Source organism: Erithacus rubecula (genome assembly GCF_903797595.1).
Source record: "Erithacus rubecula genome assembly, chromosome: 19".
Lineage (NCBI taxonomy): Eukaryota > Metazoa > Chordata > Aves > Passeriformes > Muscicapidae > Erithacus > Erithacus rubecula.
In genome coordinates this window covers 7,040,260-7,062,820 of record NC_136671.1, presented here as the reverse complement: position 1 = coordinate 7,062,820, position 22,561 = coordinate 7,040,260, and the positions used below count along the sequence as shown (strand labels likewise).

Here is a 22,561-nt window from a genome sequence, read left to right as displayed (position 1 = left end):
GCTGCATGTGGCTGTAGCCTTGATAATCCTTACAGAGAAGCTGGTGCTGCAGTTGGTATTGAGACACAAAGTGTGTCTGAAGCTGTAAGTTTCCCTTTCTGTTTAATCCTTGTAATGTCTATGTGCTGAAGAAGAAAAGTTATGCAAGATTTTGAATGGATTCTGTGCTCTTGTGAGAATGGCCAAACAACTTCTTCTGTTCATTTATTTATTTAACCATATTTCAAGCTTTTCAAGTGAGCATATTTTAGAGGCAAAAGGGTGTTCAGGTACTTATTTCTTTGTCAGTGGATTCCAGTTCAATACTAAAAGCAGAATTACAATTTAATAAGTAAGAGATGCTTTTATTTTTTTGGAAAATATCTGGTTAACCATTGCAATATTCTGGAGCATAAAGTAGTTAAGCTGTTTTAGCTGTGGGGAGAAAATGTATGTCAACAGAGATGCCATGTTAGCTGACTAATCCTCGGCTGATAGCAGCAAACCTGAAAGTAGTCTCAGGGAAGAAAATCTCTTTTTCCAGAGTTATCCATATGAGCTGAGTCTTATACCTGTCACTTTTCTTTTTTTTTTTCTTTTTCTTTTTTTTTTTTTAACAGACCATTTCTGTAGCTGTGAAATAAGTAAGAAAAGAGATATAAAGAGGAAAAGGAGTGTTGATGCCTGGAAACTGCTGAGGTGAATGTTGAGGGTAGCTCCCAAAGACCTTCAGGCTTCAGAAGCAACACTAAACTTGCAAGCTGCGAGTTCTGTTAACGTTTTTTAATGTTTTTAGTGGCAGTTCTTTCCTGTCAAGCAGCTCCTTGTGTTTGACCAAGGCCATGACTAAGATCAGCCAACTTGCTTGGCATGCAAAGCATGCTTTATTCTTGTTAAAGCTGCTAAGGATACTGTGGAGCAAATGCCAGAAACTTAAGCAAATAGTCCATGTTTTACCAGAACTGGGCCAGATCTTGCAGCTCTTTGCAGCTCTGTGCTGGCAGCCCGTGCCCTGTGCTGCCACACAGACTCTGGGGTTACTGTACTCCAGTGGGATTTTTCTGACATCCTTCACCAGTGCCCCTGGCTGCTTCATTTCACACGTTATCATCAAAGTGTGCAACAAGCTCCTTTCGTGGCTCCAGACCTTCAGACATGTGAGAGAGGGGGTTTGCTCTGCAGTCAATTCTGACTGCAGTTTGGAAACAGGAGAAAATGGAGAAAGATTAAGAAAATTGTCTCGCATACCTACAGTGTTTGTCATGTTTTTAAAAAGGAACAAGTCTCACAGGTGTTTTGGTTGCCAAGTCAGAAATGCACTGCTCAGGGGGATGGAGTTCAGGGAATGTTGGGGGACAGAATAGCCCCCAAGCAAGGAGTGTGTTCTGTGAATGAAGGAAAATGATGCAGTGGAAGCTGATGCTGGTTGGGCTTCTCCCCCTGCCCTTGTCTGCCCAGAGCTTTTGGGATGCCCTGCAGGGAATGCTGCTGGGGGAAGCAGCTCCTGCAGGCACTGGCCCATCTGCCCCGTGCTGCTGAGCTGTGCTGGCCCAGCCCCATCCCTGCAGGTGATGCTGTGAGCGCAGCAGCCCCGCAGCACTCGGGCAGTGCTGCAGGCCAGCAGCCTGCAGCCTCAGATCTGTAATTGGCTCCCTGCAGGCATCCCTGTGCTTCCCTGGGAGGCTGCAGCCCTGCTCCTGCCACAGGCAGCCCGGGCACAGGACAGTGTGCACAGCACAGCCTCGAGCAGAAACACTGAAATCCTGATTTCAATCTGTCCCTGCTGCTTTTCTGCCCGTGCTCCTCCCGTGCTGCATGGGAACATGGGGCTTCTCCAGGCTGTGGGATCTGTGCCCAATTTCTGGAAATGTCAGTGTATGTAGGGCAGTATCTTTGGGGAATTTTTGGTTGCGTGCTCCCTCTTCCCCACAATCCCTCCCTTTTTTTGCCCAGAAGCATCTCAAAGCTGTGCAGTTCTGCAATTGAAATGTTCCACAGCTCATAGAATTCCCTGGGATGCAGAGAGCAGGTTTGTGGCCAGCTGACAGGGCTAACCACTGCAATCACGGGGGAGACCCACAAGCAGAGCCATATTGTAGCTTATAAAGATGAACTGGTGCTAAAATCCCAAACACCCCAGTCCTGGAGTTTGGGCAACTCAAGATCTAGACCCCCATTTTGTAGCAGGGCCTGAATCTTCCTTAGACCAAGCCAGAAATCATGTGAGCTGAGAGTTTTGTCCATCAGAAGCAGGGGGAGATGCTGGTGCACAACCAGAGCTGAGACCTTTTCTGTCCCATGGCACCCTGCCACAGCAGAAAGCCTGCAGAATCCTGTAGCCAGTACAGATATTTTAGGTGAAGTATTTGTGAGTGGAGGATCAATACCATATGGCATGCGTGTTAAAATAAAAACATGCATACACTCAGGGCTGGATTTGCTGTATTCTGCACGAAAGTAGAGGTTTTTTTATTGGGAAAATGGTTAGATTTGATGGCGGTATGTAATTAGTAGTTTGCCAGCAATAATTACAGGGCTGTGCTCCAGAATAAATTATGTAGCATTCCTGTGCATATAATATGGTATACCACAAAATAGGAGTTGGAAAATTGCAACATTGCTGGATCATCATGTATCTGACATGTTGAAGGGGGTTTTTTTTGCTCTGATAGTTTATGAAAAATAGTAAGTATGGTGCACTGTGAACCAAGAGGCTTGCTTTGTTAAATTAACCACAATTGCAACCACAAATTATGGCTTCACAAACTATAGATTTAAGACTGGCTTTTCATAAATAGAGCTTCTTTGTGTTATAACAAAACATACATGAAAGAATGGAGCTGTACAGTGATGCCAGAGTAGCACTTTCAAAATCATCAGCCCATTCAAGCCTTTGGAATACAATCATAATATTTGTTTAAAGTTTAATATACAGAGAGGAAATTCATAGAAATCCCACAAGCCTAACACAGTTCTGGTGTAATTTCTGTGTGCCTTAATGAAATAATAGCATGATAGCAACCTTGAAAGATAGGTTTGTATTAATTTGAAAGTTTGTGTACATTTGAAATTTTCACCTACACAAGTGAATAATTTTGCAAAGCTTCTGCAAAATTAAACAGGACAGAAAAATCCTTCTGTGTTTTCTACACATAACATGTCCATATATGCAAAGGACCCAAATCTTTCCAAGCAGAGGGAGTTATGCCAGTTTCTACCAAAGGTAAATGTGCCTTAAAAAGAGTTTTCTCCAATATTGGATGATAGCTGTAGATTTCTCCAAGTTTTAAAATATCCTACAGATTATTGGCATGCTCATGCCAATTTTGAAAGGCATACTTTTGGCAGCAGCCAACTGAGGAAGGCCATGTGTTAACATCCTGGTTTAGCAATATGTATCCCCACATGCTAAGCTCTCGTACAAATGCAGTTTTTATTGCTGTTGACTTCAAACAAAGATGCTTTGACATCTAAAGTTGTATATGTTACAGATGCAATGCCTAACCATACTCATGCTGTATATTTTAGGATGAGCTGGCTGTGGTCCCAATTATCCCAGGGAGTATAAACACTCCTGGGATCCAGGGCCCCATACGGAGAGTCGCTTCCCTGTGTTGTGCTGTGTTGTATTGCACTGGAACATCTTGCCGTGTCTGACATTTCATACTCCAGCTCATTTGCACGTTGTTGCTTAACACAATGTATAAATAACATATAGGAGCAGGCAACATCTCTCATAGTCTGCCTTGGAACGTGGGACAAGCATCATCAAGGATAGCTTGAGTCGTTCCCAAACCCGCAGGGTAGCAGGCTCTCCCTAACTTTGCCATTCCCTGTTCTCTCATCCTCACACTGACAGTGAGAAGGAGGATAATAAACCAGTTTGGAACCATTTCTAAGAGGAAAAAAAAAAAAAAAGTGTTATTTATTGCAAGCAGTTTAAGGCTTGCCATTTTGAAATGGTGGTTGGTGGTTGGCTGTTCCTTTGCAGCAGTAGGTTGGCTTTCTGGGAAGAAATCCTTTAGAAGTTGAGTAAATGGTTATTCCCCTTCCACCACAATCCTCAGCAGGAAACCAGTGTTCTGCTTTACTTCTGCACCCATCTTTACAAGTAACCTGAGCCCAGGGAGGGCTGGCTGGAGCTGTCCCCTTGTGCCTTTGTGGAAGCTCCAGGTTTTGTCCTCATTGCCATAACAGCTGTGTTGTGTCTCCAAGGCAGTTAAGCAATGCCTCATCCACTACCTGTTCTGTTTAGACTCTCCCAGCAGTAGAAATCCTGCCACTCCTTTCATTTGCATCCAGGAGGTAGCTGAGCTGGCACTTTGAAGGGCAGAAGCACCCCCAGTCTCTCAGGAGCATCCCTTTGGGGCTGGTTTGCCAGGAGGGAGGTCTGTGAGGGCTGACAGATCCATGGGCAGATGGGGAACCCCGGGGGCTGCACCACACTTGGCAAGAGTCCGAAAAAATACAAGTCTCACCCGTCTCCTTGTGGTTTTGTTCTTCAAAGGTAACTGGATTTGCACATAAGGTTTTCACTCCTGTGGCTGGCAGTGTGTGTACAGGAGTTCTTGTAATAGTAATTAGCTGTAAATATTTTGCATCTAATTCTGAAAGGTTACTTCAAAGAAACATTTTGTCTTATCGCTGGGGATCTTTTCTAATGTCGAAATACACATTCATGAGTGAAGCACTGCAATTACAAGGATGTTTAGAGAATCACAAAGGTATTTATTCTTGTCCTGGCTAGTTTATAGTAGCAAAAATTGCAAGTGGAAAGGCTAAGAAAATGTATTCTAAAAACAAACGTGTAATTGTTTTGTTGAGAGTTAGAGTCAACAGTGTTTATTCATGAGGCTTAGCTGCCCCAGGCAAGAGCAATCAGACTGTAGGTACCACCTCCTGTATCCTTGTTCTCTTTAATTGGAGCCATAGCCTTGGATGCCCCGAGGCAGAGGGCCGTCTCTAACTGTATTCTGTTCAGTTTATGAACATTTAAAAGTGTAGTGGAGAAAAAACATTATTTTGTTTAGACAGTTTCAGACTTCCCCTCCCTTTTCTGTTCAGCAAGTGAAAATTGTATGTCAAAATGAAGCTCTTGAGCAGCTATAGATTTTGCATGTAATGTGATCCTCCAATGGCTAAATAGTTTTGCAGTGCTGTTAGGCCTGGGAGTGGAGCTGTGCATCACCAGCAGGCTCTGGGATGGATGGATGGATGGATGGATGGATGGATGGATGGATGGATGGATGGATGGATGGATGGATGGATGGATGGATGGATGGATGGATGGATGGATGGATGGAGAGCTGCAGTCCTGCTCTGGCACTTCTGCACAGCCCTGGCAGGCAGCTGGCACTCCTTGGCCCCACACACACCGGCTCTGAGGCAAATCAGAGCATACTTTAACAGTTGCACTGCAAATTCCTGTGTACCTTCACTTGTTTTAGGCCCTGTGAGGGTACCTAGCACAGCCCCAGCCCGGGGGCAGGTTCAATAACAGATTCAATAAAACTCCTCTCTGGCTGCCTCCCAGCAGAAGCCCAGGTGGGGACACGCGGTGCAGGAGGCGGCAGCATCTGTTATTGAATCTCACCCAGAGTTTATCCAAGCTCTTCCTGAGTGTTTTTCTACTCTCTCTGCTGTATAATCCTGATTTCCTCATGGTATCTTTATGCAACACAATGGTTAAGTGCTTTCTCTGTCTGTTGTCAGCACTGCCAGTATCAAACTGCTTGAAGCTTTTAGCTCCAAAGTAAGAAGTGTGCTCTGTCTCAGGGTGAGAGTCTCCTGTGCTCTCTTCAAGCATCAGTCTGGTCTGATGGATCTGGTCTCGAGGGAGAGCTCTCCACTTGAGACAGATATGCTGGTGGAGTGGATGGCTGTGATCCTGCAGCCTTGAGTCAGGCCTGAGTGAAAACAATAGCCCCAGCCTATCTCATCTCATCTCATTTCTGAGAACAATCTCGCTGGCCCCACACCCTGGCGTCCCAGCACCTTCAGATCAGCACCAGCTCGCTCTGGAGTCCCTCGTGTGGTCTGCTCATGCTGTGTGCAAGGTGTTGGTGGTCAGATAGGATCTTGAAAACACAAGAAAACGAGAATACACCCCATGTCGGCTTGGCTTTCACATTGCCCCAGCCCAGTGCCTGGCCGTGGTGCTCTGAGAGGAGAGTTCAAGCAAGGAGCACCCAATGTTGTCATTGTGGTTTGCACATTCAAGGGCTGAACCGAGAACACAAAGTGAGCATCTGATATTGCACCCTGTGTGCACTTAGCCACCAATCCCCACCTTTCTGGAAGGGTGTTAAGTGGTTTCCCCTTCCTCTGATGCTACTTTAGGTTTATTCTGTGCTGCTTCAAACCATCTCTGTCCCCCACTGTGTTCCACTGGAGTCAGAAGGAGGCAAGAAGGGAAAGGGACAGTGTGGCAGGTGACTGATGGGATGAGTCCTTGGCTCCAGGAACACTTACTTGTCCTTCACTGGTGGTGACTCTCAGCCAATTCCTCTGTAGGTCCATGCAAATAGAGGCTTGGAGCTCTTCAGAGTCCTTTCAGGGGAATGGCATTTCGTTTCCTAAAACTTCTTAAAACAATATGACTGAGTGGTTTACCACATATCCCAGATTTTCTAGGCTATCACTCCAGTCTTCACTGCAGCAAATAACAAGGCTTTAAAAGGCACCTATTTATTTAGTTATTTCATACTGGCAAGGCTTAAGTCCTGTCCCTGAACGGTATCAATTCTAGTAAGAAGTATGTCATAGCCCTGGAGACTTTATCCAAATAATCACAGCTTTCTGGAGTGCAGTTTTCAGATTTGAGTTATTAGATTTAAACTTCTGTTCTTCTTAGCAAAACACCTTCCCTTCCATCCCAATTCATTGCCCCTGATCCAAGGTTGAACTGTCTAGAGGATGGCATAATATTTGCTGCATATTTGCCTTGACAAATGGCTAATTCCCACTCGGATCCATGGGGGTTTGCTGTGCACCAGGGACAGCAGGCTCCTTGGCTTCCTTGCCGAGAATATTTGTTTAAATGCAGCAAGTCCTTTCTCCAATGTTGTCTTTGCAGAATGCGGAGGGGTGAGCCTTTTGATGTTTGTATTTACAGTGTTTTCACATCTGGATGTCATTTGTGACACAGGCTCTCCTCCTTTTTCTATCCCTGTGTCTTCCTGTAAAATTCATTTTGAACATGCAAGCTCATGTGGCTTTAATGTGTGGCAGTTGGGCGATGCGTTTAGCAGGCCTGCAGTAGGCCAATAAAGAGGTACCTTGGGTCATGCTGTGCACTCTTGTAAATTTATCCCGAATTAACCCTGATTGGCATCCAGCTCCCCTGCCGTAAAGATACAGATGTGCATGCTCTCCAACATCTGCTGCTTCGTGAGGAGCTGTGCCATAAATCCACAACCCCCCGTGACCTGCAGTCTGGGCTCAGGGTTTGGAGATGCTGGTGCTCCTGTACTCCCCGACTGGGTGGGTACCTGCAGGAGGCAGGTGGCAGCTCCATCCTTGTGTTTTCACATGAAAATCCTGTTGGTGTTGCAAGAGGGTGTTCTTGCTCAGGTGTAGATCATTCTTGTGGCTCCCTGTTTCATGCAAGTGGTTTGAATATCCTTGTCCAACAGGTTTCTTTGGGGCTCGTATTAATTCAGCTTCATCTTTTAAAATGCAAACTTGGGCATGGCAGAGCAGGCTCTCTCTGCTGCCTTCACTTGCAGAGGAAAGCTGGGGAATGAGATCAGTCAGAGCAGCCAGAGCGTCGCTGCAGTCCTGCAGCCAGCCAGGATGCAAAGGGAAAAACATACCCATCAATTTCTAAATGTCAGCTGAGATCCCCTGGAAATTATTTATTGTGTCTGCTGTCGTATTTAATGATTTAACAATATACTAATAATCATAATATATTAACTTTGTGTAGTGATATACCAATCAATATAAAATAATGAACACATCTAATGGATTTAATAGCATACAGATGTTTACTGCCTTTCTCCCTGAAGATTTTCAGATAATTTCTGCAGGCCACCTGAAAACCAAGCTCGGGCAGTTCCCTTCCCCTACCCCAGAGGCAGTCACACTGCTGGGGCTGTCTGGGGACACCCCAAAATCCTGCTGAGCGAGGGCCAGCAGTGCAGAGCAGGGTGTTGGGGTGCAGAACAGGCTGTTGGGGTGCGGGCTGAGGGAGTGGGGGCTGCTGGCTGGGGAGGGGGCCGTGGCAGCCCCGTCCCGCACGGGAGGGGAGGGCAGGGCAGGCAGGGCTGGCCCCGGCCCCGTGAATCACGTTTACTGCGGCAGGCGCTAAGCAGGCATGTCAGGCAGCGGGGATTGCCGGCCCTGTGGCCATTGATTAGCCATTTATTAAAGCACCTATGAATCACGGCAATAGTAATTATATTTTAAATATACCTACTAACAACTGTTTTGCAATGGGGAAGGTTAATCACGATTAAACATTTCCTTCGCTTTTTTCATCTCCCTCTGCCCGGATCCAAATCCCCTGGGGGTCCAAGTGCATATCTGGGACAGAGGAGGCTGCAACTAACATGGAAAATAGAGGGAAAGGAGCCCAACCCCAGCCCATCAACAGACCGGCGGGGAGGAGGGAGCGTGCACACACACGGACACCAGGCCGGGTGTTCAGAGAGCACCGACACCTTCGACCGGCTGCACACACCCGCACACGGGCTGTGTGCGCGCACACGCGGGCCACGGACACGCACAGGGGCCGTGCCCACGCTGGCTGTGCGCACAGACACGGCACACACACGGACAGACTGTGCACACACAAACACAGACACAGACACCGCACACACACAGTGCACGCGCACAGGCTGCACACACGGCGCACACACACCTGCCGGGCAGACACACCCCGCGCACCTGGAGGTGCCCGTGTCCGCAGGGCCCCTGCACGCCCGTGCCCGTGCGCGCGCCCGGGCAGTCCCGGGGCACGGAGCGGGCGCTCTGCACACGCGCGCGGGCACCGCCATTCACACGCTCGCGCTGAACTCGGGCTCACTTCCGCACCTCTCGCGTCGCCCCCTCCGCCGCCCGCGCGCTCCCGCGGCGCGCGCCCCGCGCCCGCTGCCCCGACGGCGGGTCCCGCGCGCCCCCGCGGCGGGGCGGGGCCGGGGCGCGGCGGGCGCGCGCGCGGGCGCGGCGCGGGGCCGCGCGTCTCGCGGGCGGATTGGCCCCGCGGCGCGGGCGGGCGGGCGCGGGGCGGGGCGCGGCGGCCGCGGCCGCGCGGAGCAGTCGCGCCGCGGAGCGCCCGGGGAGCGGCACCGCCGCCGCGGAGCGGAGCGGGCTCGGCGCGGTGCCTCCCCGTCCGTGCTTGGGAATAATGGCTACCGAGGCGTGAACCACGAAAAGAAAGAAAGAAAGAAAGAAACCCGCCGCCGGGGGAAGCCCCTGGATGGGGCCGGGCTGGTGCTGTGTGCGGAGCTGAGCGTTCCCCTGCTCCCTTCCTCGGATACCGGCCGGAGCCGCCGCCTGGGTCGCTTTAAATTTTTTTGCTGCTTTTTCTTGCCTTTTTTTTTTTGATGCGTCTGTGGGCTTTTCGCCCCTTCGTGTGCTTTTAGCCCCGCGGGTGATGGACCCGTAGCGCCGTCTGCGCGGCAGCTCCGGGGCTGAGCGGGCGCGGGGGCGCAAACTTTGAGCCCCGGGTTCGGCCGGGGGGAGAAAAAAAAAAAACAAAAAAACACAAAACCCAAGGGGGAGAAAAATAAAAAGAAGAAAAAGCGAGGAGACGCTGTGCCTGCAGCCCCAGGAAGAGCGGAGGGAAGCAGCGAGCGGCGGAGGAGCGCGGCGGGAGGAGGAGGCGGGGGCCGGCGGGACCCCCGGGGCAGCTGCGGGCCGGGAGCCGCGTTGTGCCGCTGCGGGGGGCTCCGAGCGGCTCCGCCGCGCTCCTCGCCGCGCCCGGCCGCGCCCGGAGGATCATCCATCCCGCGGGGGCCCGGCGGGCCGGCGGGCTCGCCATGGTCTGCGCGCCGCGCGGTGAGTACCGGGGGCGGGTGGGCGCCCTCCGGGCCGGGGACCCCCCACCCCCGGGGACTCCGAGCCCCGTTTCGCGGCGGGGGAAGTGCTTTCCAGCCGGGGAGCTGGCGGCTTTGCGGTCAGCCGAGGGGAGGAAATCGCCGTGCTTCCCGCCGGTGTGGCGGTGGCTCCGTGCGTGCGGTCTCTGTGTGTTTCTCTTTTTCTTCTTTGCCTCTTGCGCCGTTTTCGGTGCAGCCGTGGAGGTTGGTTCGGTGTTCCCGGTGGCTTCTCGGGGTGGTTCGTGCCGCGTTCTCCCGAGCGGGGGTCTGGATGCGGAGGGGCAGGAGCCGCTCTTTGCCCATTCCCGGTGGCGAGCCAAGAAGCGCTCCGAGCAGAATTATGGAGGGTTTTTTTTTTGCAGGAGAAACTGGGTGTGTTTAAATAAAACAGAAGACAAGAAAGAGGCGCAGCAGCGCGGAGCTGCTTGGATGCGATGCGCTCCCGAGCTGCCTTTTTTTTCTTCTTTTTTTTTTTTTTTTTTTTTCTTTTCACCCCATTTCGCACATTCCTCCAGTGCGACCGCATCCCCCTTGCCACCCTCGCGGGAGCGTGGATAATAAATACTGAAGCTGTGCCCTCGCTGGGCGGCAGCGGGGCAGCGCGGTGACCCGGCGGGCTCGGCTGCTGTCGCCACCACCCAGGCGCGGGTGGCCGTGTCCCGCAGCGCGGCTCCGTGCTCGCCCCGCTCCCCTTGGGCGGCATATCGCGACTTGGCTCTGTCGGGTGTTGCTGGCTGGCGCTGTAGCCGGCTGCCGGATGAGGCCGGTGTTGGTCTGGGATTTCTGGCTGTTGAAAACGGTAGCAAACTCAAAAATCCGTGCCCGGCGGTTTAACCCCTTCGGTGCGGCTACAGCCCCTCTACTCAGAAGGAACAGCAAGTCTGAAAATGGTCGTCGTGGATTATTTTTTTTTTTTTTTTCCCACCCCCCGTGTGTCTTTTGGTCTGATAAATCACCGCCGTTCCCGGGTCGGGCAGGTTGTGCGGGCCAGGCTGGATCGGGGCTGCCGGGCTCTGCTCCCCTCCCCGCCCCCTCTGCTTAGCCTGAATGAAAAATTTAATCCAATTAAGAAATTAAACCTTGTATGTTTAAAGTGACAAATTTGAAAAGGGGAGGGGGAGGCGAAATAAGATTTCCAGGTCACTGGTTAACTAAAGATGGTTTGGAAAAAGAGCTCGGGAATAAGGTGAGGGCAGAGGGAAGGAAAGAAGGACCTTTTTAAATGGCAAAAGCTTGTGTGTCTCTCTGGAATTTAAACTGGTTTTTAGGCTTGTAAAATCTTCTTGAAGTTGCGCATTTATCTCAGGAGGCTGCTTGCCAGCTAATCTTCTCAAGGCATGTCCTGATTTTTTGTAACATTACAGTATCTGAGGTCCTTTTAACCTAATTTTGTAACAAAGATAATTTCTTGTTATGTAAGTTACTGTTCTGAATGATTGCTTTGGGTCTTGGAGAGCGTCCTTAACTGGTCTCCCCTGTGCCGCAGAAACTGGAATTATTTACTTCGTTATCAATTCTTGAAAGAAAGCCTTGCTCAACTGGAAAAATCTGCCAAGGTATTACAGGAAAACAGTCTTCCCATTCTTCCTTCTAGAGAGTTAAATCTCTGGTCATCCCTGATCAGAATTTACTTCAGAGGTTTATGTTTATGTATAAATCCGATTTTCCCCACATACAGACTTACAAGGGTGAGCTGCTTGAATTATACACACGGCATTAACTTCCCACAAGTGGCAGGCTTCTATGCTCTCTTCAAGAATTTTCTTCTTTGCTGACTGCAGTTCCCTAAAACTGCCCTGTGCTAAAGCCAAAAGGCACCAGCTTGAGATGCCAGATTTTCTTTTCCAGTGGAGATTTATGCTATAAGACAAGGCAGGCAGTATTTTATTTCGCTGGATACCAAGTTTTCAGTAGTATACTAGTGATGTTTTTTGGGTTTTTTTTTAAATTTTATTTTGTTTGGAAGGTGGGCTATTCTGAGTGAAACCTTAAGCCTTGTTTATCTGAGAGGGGCAGTCTGTTCTCATAAGCAAACGAAGGAGTGAAATATATCCCAGTGTTATTCTATCGGGACATGCAGTCATCTGCTGGACCTTGTGGCCTGAGCTGGCTAAATCAAATAGCAGTGTCACACATAGCTCTGCTATTTTGAAGTTAAAAAAGGGTTTGGAGTATGTCTCGAGTTCCAGTGAAAAACTACAGATATTTAGCAGTAGTTGATACTTATTTTGCTCTGATTTTCAAGAATGTGGAATCTTGAAGTGTTAGCTTTGAGCAAGGGGTATAAATATTAATGTTAGCTGTTGCTTTTTAAAGTAAAACCTGTGGTGATATGCCACAGAAGTGGCAGTGAAAAGGACTGCATTCTTCAGCTGGCCAGTCTATGCTGTATAGCACTTTTGGAAAGCACAGATGTGTATGTCATTTTATGCCTTAAATATTTTATTTTTTTTTCCCCTTTTTATTCTTTGACTCCCAGCATCCTTGTGTTGAATGACCCACAATAGCTGGGGCTTGTGATGTCTGGATACATTGGAATACGAAACAGTCTTTTTAAATGCATTACAGATTCATTCAAATAAAATTATTTGTGTCATCAGAATAGGAAATGTAGGATGGTTAGTTTTAATGACTTTGAGTTTGCAAGATCTGAGGTCATGCAGGTGTAAGAATGTGTTACTCCTTGTTTAATAACATGTTTGAGCAAAGATTGGCATTGTGCATCAAAATGGAAATGTTAGGGTCTCCTGAAAGTCTTTTTTTATCCTTCTGAATAAAGATGGAAATTCTAAACTAGGTAAAGAAACATATGGTTTTACCAGAAATTATTTCCTAGACTGATCAATTACTAGGAGATGTAATGAGAAATATACTCCTTAGGGGGAGGAAGGAGGGATTGCCATTACATAATATCCCTTGGGAGAATTTCTGTATCGCATAATGAGTCTGATGATGGAGCATTTGGGGAAAATGCCTATGGATAGGAATTTGTTCTTCAGATTTCCATCAGGAAAACGTATTGCTGGGAAACAGGCTTGTTAGAAGTAGTACTGATCCGTTGGTAGGTGGGTGCTTTGCCTCCATACACATTTCTTTTGTTCTCATAACTACTGTGTAAGAGATTAGGTAACTGTAAGATTGAAACATCCACAGAATGAGAGATGCCAGTGAATAATTTCCTCATTTACTTAACACCAAGGGAAAACCATTAAGGGCTTATGTTCTGTTCTAGGCTTTGTTGAATTATTTCTGTTTATCTGTTGAAAATAGGTCCTGAGGAGAGGTAAATCGCCAGCCTTAATGGGGGAAACTCAAATTGCCTTACCCTGATACTGGTGAAAATGAAATATATAGAAACATTTATCAGTAGTATGTGGATTCAGCAAAACTTGGTAGCTGGACACATATTTTCAGAGTCTTTGTGATATCCTAAGGATCACCTAAGAGTTGTCTTTCAGATGGAGAAGCAAGCCCCTGTTAAAAGTTACTTGGATAGAGTCTTACTCTTTTAGTAGCAGTTGCCTTAGGGAGGTAAATAATCCATTTCCACCCAGCTGCCCTTCAGCGCTGTTGATGCTCGGAGTCCGGAGAGCAGCGAGGCTGCAGCAGCCACAGCCTGGCCCAGAGGTGTTAAAACCAACAGAGGAAAAGGTGAACAACCCTAACACCTCTGTCACTGCTGGGGAATTTGCCTAATTTGAGCCGCTCATTTAAAACCTCGAGTGCTGGTGATTTTAGCGGTGTTTCAGATGGCTCGGCCAGCTTCTGTCCCTGGAATTGCAAAAGCGTTTCAGCTTGGCGGCTTCCTCTGACACTGGGGCAGTGACCCCTGACGGTGCCGGGGGTCGGGCGGGGTTCGGAGTTTGGGGTTTGGGGTTCGGGGTTTGGGGTTCGGCTGCGGGGTCCGAGAGCTCGGGGCCGGGCGCGCTCGGAGCGCGGCGTGCGCCACCGTGTGGCTGCAGGTGCGCACTGCGCCAGGTGCGCCCCCAGCACCGCCCCGGCCGCGCCAGCCCCGGGCACTGTCACTCTGTCACTCACCTGTCCTGAGATCCTGCCCCAGCTCCGGGCACTGTCACTCTGTCACTCACCTGTCCTGAGATCCTGCCCCAGCTCCGGGCACTGTCACTCGTGTCACTCACCTGTCCTGAGATCCTGCCCCAGCTCCGGGCACTGTCACTCTGTCACTCACCTGTCCTGAGATCCTGCCCCAGCTCTGGGCACTGTCACTCTGTCACTCACCTGTCCTGAGATCCTGCCCCAGCTCAGGGCACTGTCACTCTGTCACTCACCTGTCCTGAGATCCTGCCCCAGCTCCGGGCACTGTCACTCTGTCACTCACCTGTCCTGAGATCCTGCCCCAGCTCCGGGCACTGTCACTCGTGTCACTCACCTGTCCTGAGATCCTGCCCCAGCTCCGGGCACTGTCACTCGTGTCACTCACCTGTCCTGAGATCCTGCCCCAGCTCTGGGCACTGTCACTCATGTCAGTCACTTGTCCTGAGCCCTGAGAGCCTGCCCAGCTCAGGGCACTGTCACTTACCTGTCCCCAGCCCTGAGATCCTGGTCCTTAGAAACACAAACCACAGTGCTGGTTGCTCACTGCTGATGGGTGTCTTACTGTCCAGGTTTGTGTCAGGGCTTGGCTTTCCAAAAATTAGGAATGTGGTGCCGGATTTGAGCACTGAGAGTTTGCATAAAGGAATTAGTGACGTTTCTGCACTGCTGCCATCAAGGAAATGGAAGATAGGTGTAAGTGATGCTGGTGTCAGGACTTGATTGCAGGTGGTGATTTTCCTTGCTGCCCTGTGCTGTTACCTGCCGGGCAGGGCTTCACAGGCAGGGACCCCTGCATTAACTATCTTAGAGGCACAGGGAGTGACAGCATCTCCCAAGGTAGCTAATGTAATTTTGAGCACACCCTGTGGTTGATTGTTCTTGGAAACTTCAACTAGAATGGTGCTGTTGATGTGGACATAGAAAAATAGGCTCTTGAAAACATCCATCCATTTGTACCTTATGTGGCTGCATGAAAGGGTTAAAGATAAATGTGTGTTCTTTAATACTATAAAAATAAACCTTCTTTTCTGGTGGGTGGTAAGAGGAGAGCTGGAGTTTACACAAAGCCAGAATTTCAAGGTGGCTGTTTATGTTGTTACCAAAGATATTTCTAGCTTGCTTACAAAATTAGGTTTTGTGTTTTTTTAAATGCTTTCATTTTTGCAAGTATTCAGTCTAGCTTATGTTTTTGTGGGAAAAGTGTTACAGTTAAATTGCTGTGGAAGTTAGCTGCAGGATTTTTAATATTGAGTTGAACCAGTCTGGGTACATTGTTTGCCATAATGTTTCTGTGGGGGGTAAAAAACATCTGTACACGGATGCCGTTCCTGCAGTAACTGCTATTCCAGAGGAGAATCAGGGACAATAATGGATATAAATCTTCAGGGTTTTTTTCCAGGAGGAATCAACAATAAAAAGTGTTTAGGCTATTAAGATACCTGCAAGAATATCCTCACTCCAGAGCTGTCGGTTATAAAGTTACAGTGTATTCTGCCTTCAAAATGGTTGGAAATCCGTCATAAATATCTCTTTCCCACATCCCCTCTATCTCCCTGGATGATTGGCTTTCTAGCAAAGCCTTCGTAGAGGGTGCACTGTAATCCTTTTACGTTACTCCTTCAGTGCAGATTACGCAGCAAGAAATAATTAGGAGATTAATTTTCACCTGTCACTGCCAATAATAGATAACCTTGATACAGTGACAGGGCGAGGAATTTGGAGGTGGGGGTGGGGGGGAGCGGAAAAGCGTTTAACCCTTTAGTGATTGCTGCAGGGACCAGGCAGAAAATGGTTGTCAGAGCAGGACCCCCCCTGGCAGGGAGGGCAGAGGCTGTGGCTGTGCCTCCATCCTGTGCTGTGCCACATGCTGCCCCGTGCCAATCAGCCCCCAGCAGCCTCAGAGACCTGCCTGGCTCAGTCTTTTAATTCAAATGCAGTTCTGCTGCTTTTCATGGTTTCAATTCCCAGTCTGACTGGTGTTCCTGGGCTGCGAGGGGAAGGAGTGCACTAATGAAGATGGCTTCATTAGGCAGAGCGGGGTTTAGCCCTTGCTTCTCTCCAGCAAATGCAGCTGAAAAAACATCCCAGAAGTGACTGGGCTTTTGGTCTTCAGAGAAAGCAGAGCTGAGGTGTTTCTGCTCCTTTTCAAAATTAATTACTAGCTCTCATCAGGTGAGCTTAAAAATGCAGCCTGTGCTCTGAGGCACTGAAGGTAAATGGGAAGGGAAAAAAAAAGCCAGTCTCCCCACACACACACACACATACTGGCTTCTTTTTTATTTTTTCTCTCTTTTGTGCTTAAGTTTACAATCTGTTGGAAATGTAATGGGAAACCAGCCTACAGAAAATGCCATTATTCATATCATCGTGAGCTCATTTATTTTATCTGCAATAGTAATGATAAGACAGACTGCTTGGCAATGCTGATAAGCTGAGAAATATCTTAGAGCTATTTGTAAAAGTTAAAGCAGATCTTGGTACTGAGAGATAGGGAAACTGATGAGCCTTTGGGCAATCTGCAGAGCTGAAAGCTAATAAAGATTTTAATAGGAAGGCCTCATTAGGATTAGGGAGATCTATTATCTGCGATTTACACAACACAAACAGTGGGGCAACTTCAATTTTTGCTTTTTTGTTCATTAAATACTATTGCTGAATGTGAAGCCTTTTAACTTGGATCTGGATCTGTTCCTCTTCAAGGAGCCGTCACCAGTTGATGGCTGGGCAGAGATGCAAGGGGCAGCTGATGTGGGAACGTGTTTGTCACACAGGAGCAATGCCAGCAAGCCCTCATAGTCAGGGACCAGTGGCTTGTTGGAGGTGTAGAAATGCAGTTCTTTGCAGGTGTCTGGGTGACAGGGTTCTCCTTAGTGTCTTTTTTTCTGTTGTGAACAATACTTACAAACTTCTGGCCCTGAGCAGCATCTTTAGAAGGCAATAAACACGTTGTTGTTGTGCTGGTTCTCTGGATGGTGATGCTGAAATGGTGCTGTGGGATAGCCTGGCCACCCAGCTCAGCCTGGTGGAATGGCTCCTTCATTCATTGTGATGACCCCATGGACCTGTTCCAGTAGAGGAGCTGTCTCCAGTGCCAGTGGGGTTGCTGTCATAGGACTGTGTGCCATGTGTGACCTGATCTGATGGCTTGGTACTTACACACAGGACTGATTTTAGCACTATGTGCATTCTTGGACATGTGATGTAGAAACCCTCACTTTTTGAGGTGTGTAAACATCTCCTGAGCTCAATTGCTTTAGTTCTCATATGTAACACAGTGTGTAAGGTACATGTAAGCTGCTGAAAGAACACTGGTTTACCTGGGTTTACAGAATTTTTTTTTTTTTTTCAAGGACCATTCAGGCATTTTTTTGTGGTTGAACTGAATTGTAAAGCTGGAACAGAAGCTGGAAAATGCTTTGGTTTGAATTTGAGGTCCAAACTACATTGCAGCCTGATTCTGCTAACCTGGAGGTGAAACCGTTTTTATACACAGGTGATGAGATCTAACTGAACCTCTAAGGCAGATGAAGGGCTTTGTTAGGTGATGTCCATGCTGGATGTGAGAGGCCACATGTGTGACCACACTTGTGTTTGGGATCTGTCTGTTTTCTTCCCTGTGTGGGGCACACATGTACAGGAGTCTCAGCCTCTCTCTGTTTTCACGGCACAGACCAGCTCCTCTGCTGCTGGATCACATCACCCTGGTGTAGCTACAGTAACATTGCTTCCATGGAAAAGTAGTATTTGGAGAGCAGCTTCTTGTATCTTCAGTTGCATTTAATATGATGTAGCAGTCAAAACCCAAAAGGGACCACAGCACCACAAGCCACAGAGAAGTCTGTTCCAGACTGTAGCTTGAGTTCTGCTGGTCCAAACCAGTGCCTTCATAGAGCCTACAGAGAGCAGTGCAATGATTTAACTCCAAGTATTCCATCCTCCATGTGCTTAAGGAACCCAGAGCAGCTGGAGCTGCAATCCCCTCCCTTTGCCATCAGCAGTGTGGAGACAGATGGGCAGGGCTGGGAGCACCTCCTGGCCAGGACTGAAGAAGTTTCTCACAGAGGGTTGGTGTCAGTCTGCTGTGCCTTGTTTGTAACCACTCCCAGGTTCTGTCAGCACCAGCGTGGCCTCCGGCAGAAGCAGCTCTGTTTGCACCTAACGTGTTGCTCCAGCAGGGCTGCCATTTGAGACGTTACTAATATTTATGTTTGATATGAATGAAACTTTTTGTTTTGTCTGTAGACCGCAACGGAACTGGAGCTGACTCGTATCAGGAGTGCCTTGATAACAAGCAAGGTATGAGATCAAGTCTCTCCAACATGGGCACTTGGGACTGATTTTAGCTTGATTTCTTGCAGCTGGATTGGTTGCTGTCTCTGTCTTTCTCACTCTGTCTCCCTTTTTTTTTTCCCCCTTTTTTTTCCCCCCCACTGTCTCCAAGCCGATTCACTGTTAACAGTTCCATGTCAGCTAACCTGTTAGCTCAGGCTCTCATTGCACATTTGTGATAAGTCTTCTTGTTTTTAGCACCCCAAACCCTCAGCTATTAATGGAGGAAGTGGGAAGATTGTAAAACAGAAGTAGCATGTGCACTTGCTTGCAGCTGTCTTCTTCCTCGAGGTTTAGTTGCACAGCCAAGCAGAAAAATATTGAAGTTGAGCTAAGGGAAGGCATGTGCTAGGCTGGGTTACCTTAACACCAGACATCCTGTTACAATTTGTGTGCTGACATGCTGCCTCAGACTTGTCCAGCCTGCTGTCTTCTGCCTTGCTACAGTTGGTAAGAGCTGGAAACATCTCTTGTGACTTTACAAGAGAGTGATGACAGTGAAGGAGGAATCTGTTACCCTTTTGCACTAAACCTGGAAACAAGAGTCACATCAGTAAAAATGAAAATTCTAAAAAGTACCTCAGAAATAGGGCTTGAATGGCAAAATCATGGATGCTGTATTTAGGAAAAGGGTTGATGTGTTGTGCTCTCTTCAGATGCCCTCTCTGAGAACTGCAGTCAGAAGTGGCCCTCCATCACTGTAGCCATGTAGTAAGTGTTGAACCTTCTGGTAATCAGGGAGCATAAGCACCCTTCAGTCCAGAATATCATTCATTGTAAGCTGCAGCAGAGATAAGAGGAAGTGCTTATCCTAACCAGGTTATAGGCATCAATTACAGGTCAACTTTTACCTTGCTGTTGACCCAGATCTGTGACAGTAGCTAGAATGATCATTTCCTGAAATTCTGATCCTTCTTCTGTAATTCTCTAAAGTAGGACCAAGAATCATATAAAACCTGTCCCAATTTTGGTGCTTGGTTGGGTTTAATTTTCCACAGGTGTCTCTGCTTTCAGTATCCATCAATCAGTGTTACATGTGCTTTAAGTCAAAGCTGCCATTAAGTGCATCTCCCCTTGCTTGTTGTTGGGTTTGGGATGGGGTTATATGGGGGGTTTGGGGTTTTTTGTTTTATTTCCCTTCTCTCAAAAAAAAAAAAAAAAGAGGTATGTTGTTTCTTTGGTGGCGTTCATGGTCATTCTTTTTTTTTCTACTATTTTTCTCTACTGACTATAGTAAATACCTAATCATTGCTAAGCTTTCCTTTCAGAAGTTACAACTGGAAGACTAATGTGGAAGAACTGTAATCAATAATGGCAATTCTTATTAGATTAAGTTTAAAAGTCTTGTAGACCAGTGTAATTCAGAAGGCTCCTTTGATAGATAATTTGTTCTTAGGAAGAACAGTTTTCCCCAGTAACATTTTTCTTGTTGGCTGGTGGGGGCTGATCCACTTGTCATTTTGTGGAAAGCAATCAAGTTTCATATTTAAAGAAAAATGAGTATTCTCGTTTTTGGAAACTAATTGCAGTCCCTTTGATGTGCCAGTTACCCTGATTTATCTGACAGGTGGTATTAAACGGCGTTATATCCATTACTTTCATTTGTCTGTTAATACTCCAGATTTTTCTTGTAGAGTGATTGGTTTCTTTGGCTTCACTGCTAACACATGAACAAACTGTATCATTATAAGTACTTTCAATCCAGTATGGATTTGATCTGGTTTGGGTAATTTACCACATCCATGCTGTATCATCCTGTTTAAAGCAACAAATTTTAAGAATGCAGAGGTTTAAAGAAAAAGTATACACAGTAACTTGTAGTCAGTCTCTTACTGACTCCGTTACATTTTGTGAGCGTGCCTTAGTCTTGAGTCCTCCATTTGCAACAATTTACAGAATATAAAATACACAGCTGACAGTGGACCCATAATTTTGGTTGTTTCTGTTACATTCAAAACAAAACGCCACCAAAGGCTGAAAGTAGCAGTGGCTTTTTAAAAGTATTAAATCTTAACGCTATGTGAAATGCTATTGCCATGGATTCCTTTTATAACAGCATGCTTGTCTCCTGGAAATGATGCCATAATGAGGTTTGGTTTATATATTTTACCCCTCTCCTCATTAAAGTGCTATCTCTGGGAAGAAGCGCTTTGTGTTTTGAAATACTGCGCGGTTAAAACGAAGGCAGGTTTATAACGATTTAATGTACTTGGGAGCCAAGGTTTTGCAGCTTTATGGCAAAGATGTTTTAACAAAGGGCTTTATGGTAAGGGTGTGCTGTATTTTAGTCAGACACTTGCTCAGGGGAAAATTTTCAGTGTGAGCACACCGCAGCAGCAAGGAGAAATTCAGAGGGAAACAGACCTATGAGATCCAGTCACCAGCTTAGCTGATATTGAGGCTTAATTCTTTGCAGTTTCAAGCCCTGATTTTTCTTTCTTTGACCTTGTCACTCAAGAAAGAGCCTTGTGCCATATAATGTAACATCACAAGCAGGCCATTTATGCCTCCCAGTTTTGTGCTCCAAGGTAGGGTGCAGGAGAGTGTGCTGGAAACAGCCACAGGTGGGATTATTGCACCCTCTCAGGATGGAGCTTGCTTTTTCAGCCTTATAACTCCAATATTTGTTATTAAAATGGTACCCTAAAAGCAAGGCATTTTCTGAGCTTTTGTGGTTTGGAAGTAGAGAGGGCAGCAGTTCAGAGCAGTTGCCCATCCACCACAGCAGAAGACGTGTCCTGGATCTGCCTGTTTCTCTGGGACACACTTAATATCCCATGGTTTCCTGAGAGCCAGGGGGTTCTGCCATGGAAAACAGGTATAAAATTACTACCAGACATAGTTGTTTCTGGAGCTTCTCAATAGGATCTCAGTGTTATTGTTAATAAAACAGTGCTGGTGTAGAGGTTTAGGCAATGAAAAGCTCTTAGTGAGGGCCCTGGTGGCAGCCAGGAGACGTCACCTCTCATCCTTGAAATAGTGCATAGAGAAATTGAAACTGACTCCAAGAGTTTCATGTTGTCACATGCAGCACCTTCTCTTATTCATAGAAAATGGTGTTTTACTTTGCTTGAACAGTCTTCTCTGTATCCCCATACCTTCAGGTGGGCTGGTAATGGGTATTTTGCCCTACTGGGCTCCAGCTGTCCAAGCAGAGCTCCAGGTTCCTGCTGGAGGAACCCAGTACCTTTCACTTTTCCAACTTGTCCTGAGGAGTGTTTCCCCACACATGAATTAGGTGGTATTTTTCCACAATGTACATGGCTTAATCTTTTTGATGGCACTATTAACTCTTTCTGCTTTTCTTCAGATATGTTACAGCACTTCCTGAGTTCAGTGCTACTTGCTGCTGGTTGACTTTGTTAGCTCATCTCAAGAGGGAGGGTGAATGTAATTTGGAGCAGTGTTTGGGGGCCATGAGGAGGGATGGTTAATCTTGACAGGGATCAGAATGTGGCTGCAGTTGAGCCAATAGCACCTCTGTGTGAGGTGATGGAGGGCTGAGTGCTTCTCCCCTGGGTTTGTGCTGTGAGTGGATCCCAGCTGAACTGCTGAGCTGTCTGCAGCATCAGGCTTGATTTTGGTGTAGTGGCCATAAACCAAAGACTTTTCCATGCTGTTTGCAGTCCCCTGGGCTGTGCAGTCCCAGTGTGTGTCATCTTCTATTAGGCTTGATGCAACCAATGACCTTGTTTGTGTGAGCACATTAAAGCACAACATTAATAGCTAATTTGACTGCTCTGGGTTCAGACAGGCTGCAATCAATCACCTGAACTCTTCTGACAGTGAATATGGTTGGGTGGGATTAAGGAGAAAGGATAAAATGCCTGCTTGGGCCAAAACTCTAGAAAATTGGAAGACTGCTTGTGAGCCTGTGTAGCTGATGTAACTGTAGCACTTGGTGGAAGCATGTTCTTCACTGGAAAAAAATAAAAACCTGCAAAAGTGAGAAATGTGTGGTCTTCACTGAGGTTTGTTCAGCCTTCTTCCTGCCTGTCAAATACTGGCATGGTAAATGAGACCACCACGATACAGAGGCATCTTTTAGAAGATGTTATTAGGATAAGTTCTAACCTATTCCAGTTTTTGGATCCCTTTTGATCCCCAACAGGATTAGTTTCAGGATGGCAAAGATGAGTTATTGAGTAGATAAATAA

At 47.3% G+C, this 22,561-nt stretch overlaps 1 protein-coding gene across 17 annotated transcripts in view; it reads left to right on the top strand.

Moving 5' to 3' along the window:
- The window catches only part of FBRSL1 (fibrosin like 1), a 491,903-nt gene that overhangs the window by 379,689 nt on the left and 89,653 nt on the right, over nucleotides 1-22,561 (top strand). For 13 of the 17 annotated variants that reach the window (XM_079322881.1, XM_079322897.1, XM_079322886.1 and 10 more), the window contains one exon: nucleotides 18,318-18,371. The exons of the other annotated variants lie outside the window; for them this stretch is intronic. In XM_079322881.1, the coding sequence (XP_079179007.1) occupies nucleotides 18,318-18,371 (54 nt within the window). The remainder of the gene's footprint in view (nucleotides 1-18,317; nucleotides 18,372-22,561) is intronic. 17 annotated transcript variants of the gene reach the window in all.